The sequence below is a fragment of the Lagopus muta genome, chromosome 5 (assembly GCF_023343835.1).
Source record: "Lagopus muta isolate bLagMut1 chromosome 5, bLagMut1 primary, whole genome shotgun sequence".
NCBI lineage: Eukaryota > Metazoa > Chordata > Aves > Galliformes > Phasianidae > Lagopus > Lagopus muta.
In genome coordinates, this window is record NC_064437.1 from 62,700,070 (window position 1) to 62,712,844 (window position 12,775).

Below are 12,775 nucleotides of genomic sequence, written 5' to 3' on the forward strand. Positions count from 1 at the left end.
AGGGAGGCAAAAAAATAAATTAGCCACCATTTGAAAAGACAACAAGTGTTAAGAATGGCAAAGGGCTCCAGGGCCGCCGCTGGGCTCCCCGCAGGTGTGTGCGATGCTGAGGAAGGGAGCACAGGGAGCTTTACCTGAAGGGTTCCGACTCGTGCACGTCGAGCGCAGCCCCTCGTATCCGACCCTCCTTCAGGGCTTGAGTTAAGGCCTTCTCATCCACCAGCCCGCCGCGCGCCGTGTTCACCAGGAACGCTCCCTGCCTCATCTGGGGGCAGCGGGAAGAGACAAGAGAGCTGGGTGTCAGAGGGCCTTCTACAGCTGGCCCAACGCTGGCCGGCATTGGCAAACCCCATCCTTGTCCCGTGTTCGCTGCTTGCTTACAGGGGAATTTATCCAGGAAAAAACAGGGACAGATGGTGTAAGAAGCTGTTTTGGAACCAGGGCACGAGCACAGAGCCTGACTGCATCACCTGGGGTTTGGGTGCTGACCAGGGCACTCGCCTTGGCCGTTCTTGAGGCAATTACCTGCTTAATCGTGAAGTCGTTGATGAGGTGGTGGTTGTGTTCGTTAAGGTTGCAGTGCAACGAGACGCAGTCGCTCTGGTAGAGCAGGTCCTGCAGTGTGTACACCCGCTGGACTCCCAGGGACCGCTCAATCCCATCCTGCAGGTATGGGTCGTAGAAGATGACGTTGAAGCCGAACGCCTTGGCTCGGACCGCAACCGCCTGCGCCGTGCGACCTGTGTGAGGGGAAGGAGAATCAATACAACCAGCCCAAGCTGCCAGGTGTGCACGCTGTGCACCTCTGTGAGCATCAGCTCTCAGCTCAGTGGGTGTCTGAGCTCCGTCCCATCTATTGCTGTGGGTGAACTGAAGACAAGCACTATTTACACCGGGCAGAATGGCTCAGAAAGAGGAAGGTGATGTAGCTGCGTCAAGGCAGCACAGCCAGCTCTGGTCACTCTAAGGGCACTGCTGGGTTTCACCACCACTCTCCTTGGAAAATACAGCTCCTTCTCTCAAGTACCAGTGTAAAAGAGTCTATGGCTATGTCCAGTACTTGGAAGCAGATTATAAGAGAAGAAAAGTGGCATTTTAGATGGGGAGACTGAGATAGGACAAGGGAGAATGGCTTTAAATAAAAAAAGGGGAATTCTGTACTGAGGGTGGTGAGGCTGCAGCATTACTGCCCAGACCTGTGGCTGCCCCATCCCTGCAGGTGTCCAAGGCCAGGACGGATGGCGTCCCACACAACCTGATCTGGTGGGTGGTGTCCCCAGCTGTGACACAGGTTGGGAACGGACAGGCTTTAAGGTCTCTTCCAACCCAACCATTCTGTGATTCGATGACTGTATGTCACACCAACCTCGTGGGACACACAGCCCCATCCCTGCTCCATTAGTTCTGATTGTGCAAACTCTCCTTTTAGCTCATCCTGCAGCACTGAGTCTCCCTCCCTGCCCACGTACCGAAGCCGATGAGGCCGAGCGTCTCGCCCCGGATCCGTGCAGCACCAGAGGCCACCTCCCGGATCTGCTCCACGCTCTGCACCCGCGTGCCCTCCCGCAGCGCCTGGTAGAGCCACGTGTTCCGTCGGTAGAGGTTGAGGACGTGGCAGACGGTGGAGTCGGCCGTCTCCTCCACGGCAGCCGAGGGGATGTTGCAGACGGCGATCCCTGTGGGAGGACACGGCTCAGGAGCAGCCAGGCACAGCCCCAAACAAAGGCAGTTTGGGGACAGCGCTGTGCCAGGAGCTGCTCAGCTTTGACAAAGAGTCCTTCCAAAAGCACAGCGTGCCCGGGCTTGGCGTGCACCAGGGTGTGCTGAAAAGCAAAGGAGCTCCCCGTGCAACGTGCCCTGCCCTTGGCCCTCACGCACCATTTCCCCAGTAAAGTGAGAGGCCAGCTGGAGCAACACTTTGCAAAGAGATGCAGAGTTAAGGAGCAGCAGCCTCACATCTGCAAAGGCACCACGACTTGTATTGCTCAGGGTCACCTCTGAGAACGAGCGCCAATTCCAAGTGCGAAAGCTACGCAGGAATAACTCCAGGAGGAAATGTTTATTTTGTAAGAGCAAGTCCTATTCTTGTTTAGTTTAATCTACCTTCAAAGCCAATTCATCCACAATGGCACAAGCCACTCCCTCTGCACAATAAGACTGCTCAGCCATTAAGCCACGTAGGGCACAACCAGCCACCTCTTCTTGCTCTGGAGCAGAACCACGTGCTATGCACTGCACAGCCAGCTCCAGGTATGGCAAGACCTCTGGGTGCCCCAAGATGTGCCACCACAGCCACCTGAGCGCAGCCGCTCCAAGCTGGACCCACTTTGGCTTCACAGGTTTCCCAATGGGGGCACGGTGCTGCAGGAAGGCTCGGGGTGACCATCACCAGCCCAGACGTGCTCCTCGTGGTGCTGAGGCTTTTTTGGGTGCTGTTTTTGGGGGCCCAGCCATGCTGGCACAGCTCTCCCCACCCGGCACCGCGGCCGCCCCGCGCACAGATCCCCATAACAGAGCTTTTGTTCCTTTGTCACAAAGGGGTCATTTGAAAGCGTGCCTCTCTGCTCAGAGCTACGGGTATTAAGTTAACTGAGAATGTCTCCCTGGCCATTACCCTGTTAAAGCTCTGATCCAGCAAAGCATGTAAGAGGGTGCTTAATTTCACGTCTGTTCAGCAAAGCAGTTAAGCACATGCTTATATCCCACTGGCTTCAACGCAATTTAAACACACAATTTGAGATGAATGTGTATCTAAATGCTTTACTGTACTGGGGCCTTGGAGTAGAAACCATGAAAAAGCAGGAGATAAAGAGAGAATAACATTCCAAAAATCCCCTTCCACTTTAAGGGCCACTGACTCCGTTAAAAAATGAGAATATTTCGGGCCATGCATGCACCTTCTGGGCCCTCTGCCAACCCCCCTGCCTCCAGAAGCTCTAAGACCTTTCTTCCTCCCTGTTAGCAAGCCCCTACGCTGACCCAGAGAAACCTGACTGGCCCTACAGGGGTGAAACCACCCCCCAACTCAAGCTCCCAGCACCTTGTGCCTCTCACCCTGCTTCAGGCAGCAAGGGCTGATCCCACCGCCAGCCCTGCAGCATTCATCCCTGTCTGATGGGCTCCTGCCCTCTTGGGTGCCTTCCTACCCACCCACCACCCACTGCAGTGGTAGTTACACCTGCTGGGAGTGTCTTTCCACCCCATCACCCCAGCAGGCGCTGGACATTGTGCTGCCTGCACAGTTTAAGAACTACCTTATGGAAAGCAATACCAATTAAACTTTACGCTACATTTGTGGGTAGTCATTACATTTTCTACTCTAAACCACATCATTTGGCCACCCAATTTGCTAAGTATAAAAAGAAGGATTATGCTGCAGTATCCCATTATTTTATTCGTTATGTTTTTCGTTTCTTGGTGCTCAGAGCTTCAGAACGTCATTATAACAGATAATAAGAGTTAAAAACACGAAGAAACCATTAAACTGAGAAGACACTGCTCTCCTCTAGAAAAAAAATAATTCACTATACTGAGAATTGCTTTTTAGGAATGCCTATTTGAAACTCTCTTATCATAATTATCCTTGCAGAATGGCTCATGTGGAGCAGCTGTTTTCCCTAACTTCCCCAGAGATAGCCCTGCATAGGCATGGTGAGAGCCTGAGTCCCTGGATCAGGTGGCCCGCAATGGCTGTCACAGCTGCTGCGATCACCAACACAATGCTGTGCTCCCAGGCTGTGGTGTGCAGCTCGCCAGAGGCCCCTGTCACCCCTGTGACACGTGGTGGCCCAGCAGCACAGCCAGGCATGTGGGAGCTGAACCAAGCCCCTGTGCGAGGCACTGCCCGGACTGCCCTTGGGCTCACATGCTCCCATGGGGAGCACAGGTTCCCTGTGCTGATTCTCAAGACTCAGAGGCACAAAGGAGGGAACTGAAGCACAGGACTGAGACCTACCGAGCTCCCCTGCTGCTTTGATGTCGATGTTGTCGTAGCCGCTGCCTATTCGAACAATGACCCGCAAGGCCTTGAACTTCTCTAGGTCTTCTCGAGTCAGCGTGATGGTGTGGTACATCATGGCCCCCACAGCTTCGTTTAATACCTGCAACAGGGCACAGGGATGTCAGGAGTCACCAGGACACTCGGACGGAACACCTGCAGCTCCTGAGATGCAGTTACACGGGGAGTTGCCCAGCTTTACCACCAACCTGCTGGCTGACCTGCCGCGGTGCCACCAAACCCAGCAGCAGCGTGCCCCACCGAAACTGCAGCCATCCCCATGGAATCAGGCATGAACTGCATGGACACTCAAAAGATCTATCAGCTCCTCCTCTTCCAAACAAGGGTAATTCTTCTTTTAAGAAGCAATTAGGTTCTACAGCTACAGACAACCATGTGCCACTCCATGTCCTCATACATGTTGGATGGGCGGTACCTGTCTCACTGCTCACCACTCCAGGAGTACATAAGACCATCTGTGTGAGGCTGTACGCACATGTAAGGCTGAACTCCATCCTTCAGTGGAGATTCAAACCCTCACTGGGCTCCCCTTAGTGCTCTGGGAACCCAAGCCCTAAATTCTGCAAGACTCGCTCATTAGTCAATGAACACCTCATAAAAAACCCTTCCCTGCACTTTATATTTGGGGCCCTTTTCAGTTCCAGACCCTGGATGTGATTTCTGACCTCTGCCCACAGCCACCAAACTCTGTGCTGCTGATGCTGAGTGCTGGGCATGGAGTGCTGTGTGTTACTGCAGGCTCAGTGAAAGGGAGAAACCTTCATAATATTGATGTTCAAAAGCCGATGCTAAGAGATAAAGTGACTTTTTGCTCCAAAATAACATCTGGCTTTTGAAACAGCCTCACTGAACTTTAATCAGCAGCGACTTCTGCTGATGCTACCTGGGCCAACTCGCAGCGGAGCTCTGAACAAATCTTGAGGACTGGGGAGGAAGGAGAGCATCCCTGCCTCTCCCCACGTGCCCCACAGCCACCACTCCGTTACCTTCTCGTGGATCTCCTGAGTCGATTGTGCATCACAGAATGCCACGGTCGCCAAGTCCTTCAAAATGGGCATCTCCACCGTGCAGTCCCTGCCATCCAGCAGTGCCACCAGGGGCCGGGGGTGCATGGGGCCGTTCATGATCTGAGGACGGATGCCTGCAAGCAGAAGGAGCACAAACCCTTACACCCGTGGCAACAGCTCTGCCCAAGCATTCCTGTGGAGAGCACACAAAGTGAAGGATACAAAACCAGTGCAGACTCTGTTCTGCTGTGGGGACACACACACACACACCAGTGCCACCCCAATGTCTACGGCTGTTTCCTTAGGCATGGCCACATCCAGCTGTGTGCTGCTCTAGGCTCATTTTCCAATCACAGGCTCACCAAGGTGAGGTTAGGAAACAAGTGATAATCAGCAAGGGCTGCAGGAAGCCCCATGCTTCTATCCTATTAGCTGCTCAGCCTTGGGATTATCAGGTTCATTTTTGGACGTTGGTGATGGTTGTTAGGGTTCTTCTGCTGGGGGAATTCAGTGCCATCATTTCTCTGCTGACAACCACGCCTTGTAGCTGTTCCTCTAGAAGCCAGAGGGCTGTAATTAGCTACAGAGGGGTGAAGGTTTGGTTTGGGGTTGGGGTTTCTCTGTAGAACAAATGCTATTGTGTGCCAGCATCAGCCAGGAGCAGGGGCCGCTTTGCAGGGAATCACACCACCCTCCTGCCAGGAAAATGACAATGAGGGGAGGAAACTCACAGAGAAGAGCAACAGTGTTTGGGTTTTTTTTTTTTTGCTTTTTTTTTTAAAGGGAAAATGAAATGTGCCTGTTTGTCCAGATTGTTGTCAAGCAGGATGTAAGCCTGGGACACCAGGGGCCATAGCGATGCCAGAGGAGCAGCACCAGGAGGGACCCAGGCAGCCACGCAGCTACCAAGATGGGGAGCAGGAAAAGCAAAGCCAGGAGTGAACCCACCCAGCACAGCTGACCCACAACGCCCAGCATAACGTTACACACGAGTGCTTTTGGAGCTCTCCATCAGAGCACACCGGGAGGAACGTGCCCTGTTTGCACGCACATCCTCCAGATGGAAGCGTGGCCGTGTCAGTAGGCGGGGAATGGGGCCAAGATGATGTGGATAACCAAAAGGAGCTTGCCATAAGCAGATAAGTGAGAATAAAAACATGCACAGAGCGCAGAAGGCTTACACAAGCCTGAAGGGAAGCACTATACCCAGCTGGATTCTTTTCTCTGTTTAACAAGCAAGTGAATTACAACACTTCCCTAACGCACAGCGCAGAACAGCATCTCTGAGATGAGGAGCATCACCTCCCAGCCTCACCCTGCAGGCTCTGCACACCAAAAAGGGAGAACAGTGCACAGAGAGATGCTGTGTGTAACCCCCTGGGCCCCTGCATGCACTGCTGTCCATCCAGCTGCCGGCACAGCACCGCAAGGAATGGCATCTCCTCACACAGCACACTTGTTCTGCACACACCTGCCTCGTTCAGGAGAGCTGTGCCCTGGATCAGAAAGCCATCAGGCAGCTGGGCCATCAGGTGTCTGGCAGCACCGCCTGCGGTGAGGGGTTGGAATGAGACGGGCCTTTGGGTCCCTCCCAACCCAAGCCATCACATGACTCCATGACCCCATGGTTAGCAGCACGGTTAGCCTCCAGCCTCTCCACGTGCACCCAGCTCCTGCCTTCCACCACTGCCAACCACAGCCCCACGCCATCCCCTGGGGGCCGCTGGCATCGCTTGGTGCACTGAGGAAGAGAGAGAGGAGGAAGGCTTTGTGGACAAGGAAAAAGGAGAAGCAGCAAGGTTTTGCAGCCACGCTCAGAACCCCGAGTGCAGCCGGCTCGCTTGTTGCACGCAGCCCGGTGCATAAAGTGCTTTTGTTCCATTTGGAAGGCACAAAGCCTGCTTGTCCTCTGCACCGCTCCTCCCCTCTGCCACCCACTTGTATCCGATCCCAATGGCACCCCTGCCAGGAGAATTAGGGAGCGCTCCTGCTCAATGGCAGCCTTTGTGCGGCCGCCAGACGGCGGGTGCTATCTCACAGAAACAAAAGCCGGAGCCATTTGCCTAATTCTTATTAATCTCAGTTCCCTGCGCCACGCAGCATTTAAAATAATAAATAAAAGGAAAGAAGCCAGCGTTAAACATGTTCACTTGCAGTATATCAAAGTGCATCGAGAAGCCAGCCTGAGCATCGGCCGAATTACTCATTCACTATGGAGTAGCTACAGCTTTACAGTCAACTACACACTTTATTAAACAAACAGAAAAGAAACAGGAAATTTCCCCTTGCCTGGAAAATGTTGCCTCCACATTCTTCTTCTTATTAAAAACCACACATGGCAGTGGAGGAGGAGGGAGGGAGGAGGAGGGGGGACCCACACACGAGAAAATACTACCACCACTTTGCAGGGCGCAGGCTCTCCTCTCCTCTACGAGGGGGTATCTTCAAGCAGGCGGTCCCGCGGCCCACAGCTGCACCATCTCAAGACAAACAAGTCTCTTTGAACACGGAGGGAAAAGAAAAGGCTTTTGTCCTGAGCCTCGGAAGAATGGTCTGCAATTGCCAGAGGAGTTACAGCCACCTCTGCGCGGCTCCCAACTCTTCAGAGCACTCCCTCCAGACTTTGCCGAAGCTTTTAACTAATCGTAGCTCTTTCCCAGCCCTTGAATAAAATCATGTGAGTGCCAGCCAAAAAATCTTATGCTATGCACACTAAAGGGTTTGTATATGTCACAGTTTCTTTTTCCCCCTTCCACTCCCCTCCTCCTATTGACTTGACTTGCACATACGTCTTTCTTTTTTTTTTTCCAGTTGTCTCAAATGGATTTAATCTGTGCCATGCTGTGTTTTATGTTTGTTTTGTTTTCTTTTTTTTTCTTTCCCCCCAAAGCTTAAAAATGAAACATGCCTATCCACATGGAGCGCATTGAGCAAGGCTCCAGGAACAAACCGAGAGCCTTTTGCGGCAGCAAGAAAAGCAGCACAAAGCCCTGGGGAAGGCAAGGCCACGGCCATCTCAGATCACCACAACCCAAAGGATAATTCTGCACGTGTCCACGTGTCCGTGGTTGGCAGCCAAGGCAGTCTGCCAGCAGGGCTCACCCCCCAGATCCTCCCTGAGGTGCCCATCTCCTGCCCCTGCCCCGGGAGCTGGGAGGACATGGAAGCAGCCCCACAGCATCGCTTGCAGCCTACGCCCCTCATCTCGTATCATAAAACAGCCTGGGTTGAACACAGGGCCAAACATGGATTACAATCACAGAATCAGAGAATCATTAAGGCTGGAGAAGACCTCTAGGATCAACAAGTCCAATCCCAGCTCACCCCATGCCCACGTCCCTCTGTGCCACATCCCCACGGCTCTGAGCACCTCCAGGGATGGTGATGCCACCATTCCTTGGGCAGCCTGTGCCACTGCCTCACTGCTCTGAGAAATTCCTCTTAATACCCGACTGGAATTTCACCTGGTGCAACTTGTGATCAGCATCTCTTGCCCTAAAAGAGCACACAGGTGTTTTTCCATTGAAATTCATGGAAACACTCCCACTGGTTTGAAGAGCATCACCCTTCATGACACACATGTGCACATCTCTAAGGGAAAAAAAGTGAGCCCCAAAATCAGAGGCTGCAGAAAGGAGGGAAGCAACTGCCCTGCCCAGGAGCTCTCCCTCTCACTGAACCTCTCGGAATTCATAAATGCTTCCCCACAATAAATGCATGCACAAAAAGGAAATAATACAAAGGCCAGGACTGTAAGCCACATCCGAATGACAGAAGCAACCATAAATTAAACACTTGGTCAAAATATGGGGAGTTTTATACTTGCAGCATTTCACTGTTTTACAGCTTGAATTCCTGTAAGAGCAAACACCACAAGCACCCCTGAGCTCCATGTGTGCCCCATTACAGCACAGACACAGCAGCACACTGCTGAAGGTCCCTGGGGCAGCAATGCAGAGCAGGCAGCTCTGAGTGCCACAGGAGGAGCGCCACCCCACAGCACATCCCCCTGGGTCCTCTCTGCCCTCCTCATCCAATTCTCTTTTCCCTTCTATTCAAATGGAAACCAATGGCATCAGGACAAAACAAAAAGGTTTCTCTGCCATGCAAGCAGGAAGGTATTCCAGCATCCCCACTGTAACAAAGAGCCACACAGCACTGGGAGAGCCATGGGGTTTGCCATCTGGATCACAGAATGGCTTAAGTTGCAAGGGACCTCGAGGATCATCAAGCTCAAACCCCCATGTTGCAGGCAGGGCCACCAACCCCCACATTTCATAGCAGCCCAGGCTGCCCAGGGCCCCATCCAACCTGGCCTTGAACACCTCCAGGGATGGACGGGGCATCACAGCCTCTCTGGATGGGAGCCTCTCCAGACTCTCAGTTACCTTGAGGGATCTGAAGGCTTCAAAGATACTCTGCAAGGTGGAAAAATGGAGGCTGAGATCAACCTGGCCCAGGGCACAGCAGCCCTGGCATAGGGACGCCCAGCACTGCCACCCCAGCCTGGTCCCATGTCTTATTGCTCCTCTGTATTGTTGTGCAGGGAAAGAGAACGGGGTGTGAAACAACTCCATGTGCAAATTCCCCAAACTCCGGGGAAGTCCATCTGCCTGCTGCCTGCAGCAAGACGGGGTGTCTTCCTCTTGAAACGAAGACTGCCTCCTTAGCAAGCATCGTGGCACAGAAAATAGCACAGCCTGGCCATTTTGGGAAAAGGCAGCCGTTCTAATTATATCATCACAGAGAGAGAGAGAGAGAAAAACAACTCAGGGTTTTCACTTACGCGGTCTGACAGCGTGCGGGATGCTAAGCTGTTATGCAGAGGGGGAAGTGACAGCCGTATGGCAGGGGCAGGAGATCCCCCCCACTGAAAGAAACAGCATCCATCACACACAGCCCTCAGCCTCAGCTTTTGGGAAGCGGAGGGGCCCGAGCTGACTGACAGAGCACGTGCCATGTGCACCTTCTAAACCTGCGTCTGCACACTGGTCATGAGCAGAAAACAAAGAGAACGCCACGTTGTGATGCAGCTGTTGGAATTAAATTATGCTGACATTAGGCCTTTTAATTATGCTGGACAGAAAGTGCTACGAATCTTTTAATGAAGATGTACACGAGGGTTTCTGTATGCTGCTTAGTTCTGTGGCTCACGTAACTGAGATCAGCCAGAGGTTTCCTGCAGACCCCCAGGGTAGGAGGGCAGAGATGGAGTTAGCAGAGCTCTGGGCCGAGGACAGAAACGAGGCAGAGGTTGGCACTTGTTGGCTCACAGCTTCACAGCGCAGCAATGCCCCTGGTGCACAGACAAGTGGGTTGGAGAGACAGCACTGCTCTGCTGGGAGGGAGCTGCACAGGGATGTGAAGCCCAGCGGTGCCATTCGGGGTGACGCACACAAGCGGAGCCCTGGGCCATGCTGGAGCTGGCTGGCTACCGAAGGGAAAAGGTCTGTGAGCTCACTTCAAAACCCACAGGTCCTGCCAAGGCTCCATCCCCTGCAAGACCTACTAAAATAGCTCCTGGGCATCGGCCAGGCATGCCAGCCAAGCCTGCAGTCTGCTGGGTGACCCTGCTGTGAGGTCATCCCTTCTGCAAACCGACAGCTGTCACTGTGTGACCCACAGAACGCTCCTGCCAAGAGTGCTGCACCCTCCACTGCTTCCTCCCTTCCCAAAACCACTCCCGGCCCCATCTCTGCACTCAGATCCCCACCTCTATGGCAAAAATCAACTGGCAGAACCCCTCGGTGGAGCAGAGGGTGAACCAGCACCATGCTTCCATCACTTCTGCAGCTCCTAGTTTTGTTTTCCTGCTTCCTTGCTTCACTTTGTGCTCCCTCCCTGTCCCACAGCCTCTGAGCTCTCCCACTGCCCTCTGAACAATTCTTCTTGGTGCAAAATGATGGCAAAATGCACCAAGCAGGGAATAACTGCTGGAGGTGCTGAATGCCTGCAAATCCCACCAATTTCCCTAAGATAAACACACACACTTCCTCACAGCATGGCACCACAGCTAAATGAGGAGGAAAAAAAACCCAACTAAATACCAACACTGGAAAGAACTTAAGTACAACCCACATGCTATTAAAGTCAATACTTTCACAACTAATTCTTTACAAGGGTATCTTTGGATTTTAGGAAGCCAGGCACGCGTTGGGTTCCCGCTGACATCTGAAATAGACCAAACCATCACTGTTTGCTAAGAGCACCCTGGAGTACAGAAGGGCACAAGAATGTGTCTGTACACTTGCACACTGCCCAGGTGCACGAGAGTGCACACTTCTGAGACTGCACACGGATCCTTCAACCCCATGTGCACAGATGCTGGGTTGTGAGGAGAAAGCTGCAAGCCAGAAAGATCTTTTGTCATTCAGGGCTATTGAATCTTTCTTAAAATCTTCAAATCAAATGCTGAGATATTTTTTGTGAGCTGCTTTTGAATTCCTTGCTCTCAAACATCCACTAAACCTTTCAAAACTTGAACCTATTTTATTTTTCATGTAATGCGCAACCAGAGAGATCTGAAGAAAAGCATATGGTCCCAAAAGCACAAATGTTTTTCTAACTGTACAAATTGCTCTCCTGAAAGATATTATCTCTCCCTGTGAACCCTGCCTAGCTTCAGTCTTCCTGGCTGAAAACCAATAAGGTCTGGGGGCTGCACGCATGGGACATCTGTCACAGCCCCACCTATCTGTACATCACCACCCCAACAGCCCCGAGACCCAAACCCAAAGCTTTTCCAAAAGAAATTCTGCCAATCCAAGGCTGCACATTTAACTTTTCCAAGACGAACCCATTAAATGATGATGCACTGGAACAGGTTGCCCAAGGAGGCTGTGGATGCCCCATCCCTGCAGGCATTCAAGGCCAGGCTGGATGTGGCTCTGGGCAGCCTGGGCTGCTGGTTGGCGACCTGCACACAGCAGGGGTTGGAACCAGGTGAGCATTGTGGTTCTTTCCAACCCAGGCCATTCTATGATTCTATAAATACCATCACTGCCTTTGGTACCCGAAGCAGCTCCTCACCCTGAGACACGGCGATGCTTTCCATGGCTTCATTGCATGAGAACTGGATACCTTGTTCAACATCCAAATCACAGTTTGCAGCCACCCTTATTTATCAGCTGTGTTTGAGATAGTATCACAATTCAGAATAGGTGAAAAAAATATCTTAAAGGAGAGTTATGTGAAGAAGGATAACAGAGAAGAATCTGCTGATCTGCTGTGTTTCAGAGCAGAAGAACACACGCTTCCTGTCCTTCATAATAAACCGAAAAGGAACGCTGGTGGAGCAAGCGAAACCACCCACAAACACAACTCAACCTTCTCTCCTTGTGAGCAGGAGCTGCCCATGGGATAACCACACAATCATGCCGCATTCATACAGTACATTTCATCTTCATTAATCCAGACAACACACTGGCAAAGCCTTATTTTCCAATTCCAAGACCGTGGAGCTGCTCCTATGGTCCTGCAGGTCGCTGCCCATCTCTCCTCTCCATCAAGGAGGTTTCTGGCCATGGCCCAGGGCTCCCTAGGTGGAGAACCAAGCCATTCCCTCACTGACACCAGGGGCAACTTCAGCAAGGCCACAGGAAGCAGAGGAGGGGATGATGGAGTAAAGCACCAAACTAGGAACTGTATTTTCTCTCTGTTTGAAATGAGCAGAAGCTCTGATCAATAACCTTCACATGTAAGGTGTCTCGTTCTGTTATGCACGCAGAGAATCACTGCACTGCAACTTCCA

General features: G+C 52.3%; 1 protein-coding gene across 4 annotated transcripts in view; it reads right to left on the reverse strand.

Moving 5' to 3' along the window:
• The window catches only part of CTBP2 (C-terminal binding protein 2), a 110,708-nt gene that overhangs the window by 6,822 nt on the left and 91,111 nt on the right, over window positions 1-12,775 (reverse strand). For all 4 annotated transcript variants that reach the window (XM_048946389.1, XM_048946390.1, XM_048946388.1 and 1 more), the window contains 5 exons: window positions 5,005-5,159; window positions 3,956-4,100; window positions 1,470-1,676; window positions 526-740; window positions 135-265 (listed from right to left, as the gene is read on the reverse strand). In XM_048946389.1, the coding sequence (XP_048802346.1) occupies window positions 135-265; window positions 526-740; window positions 1,470-1,676; window positions 3,956-4,100; window positions 5,005-5,159 (853 nt within the window). The remainder of the gene's footprint in view (window positions 1-134; window positions 266-525; window positions 741-1,469; window positions 1,677-3,955; window positions 4,101-5,004; window positions 5,160-12,775) is intronic.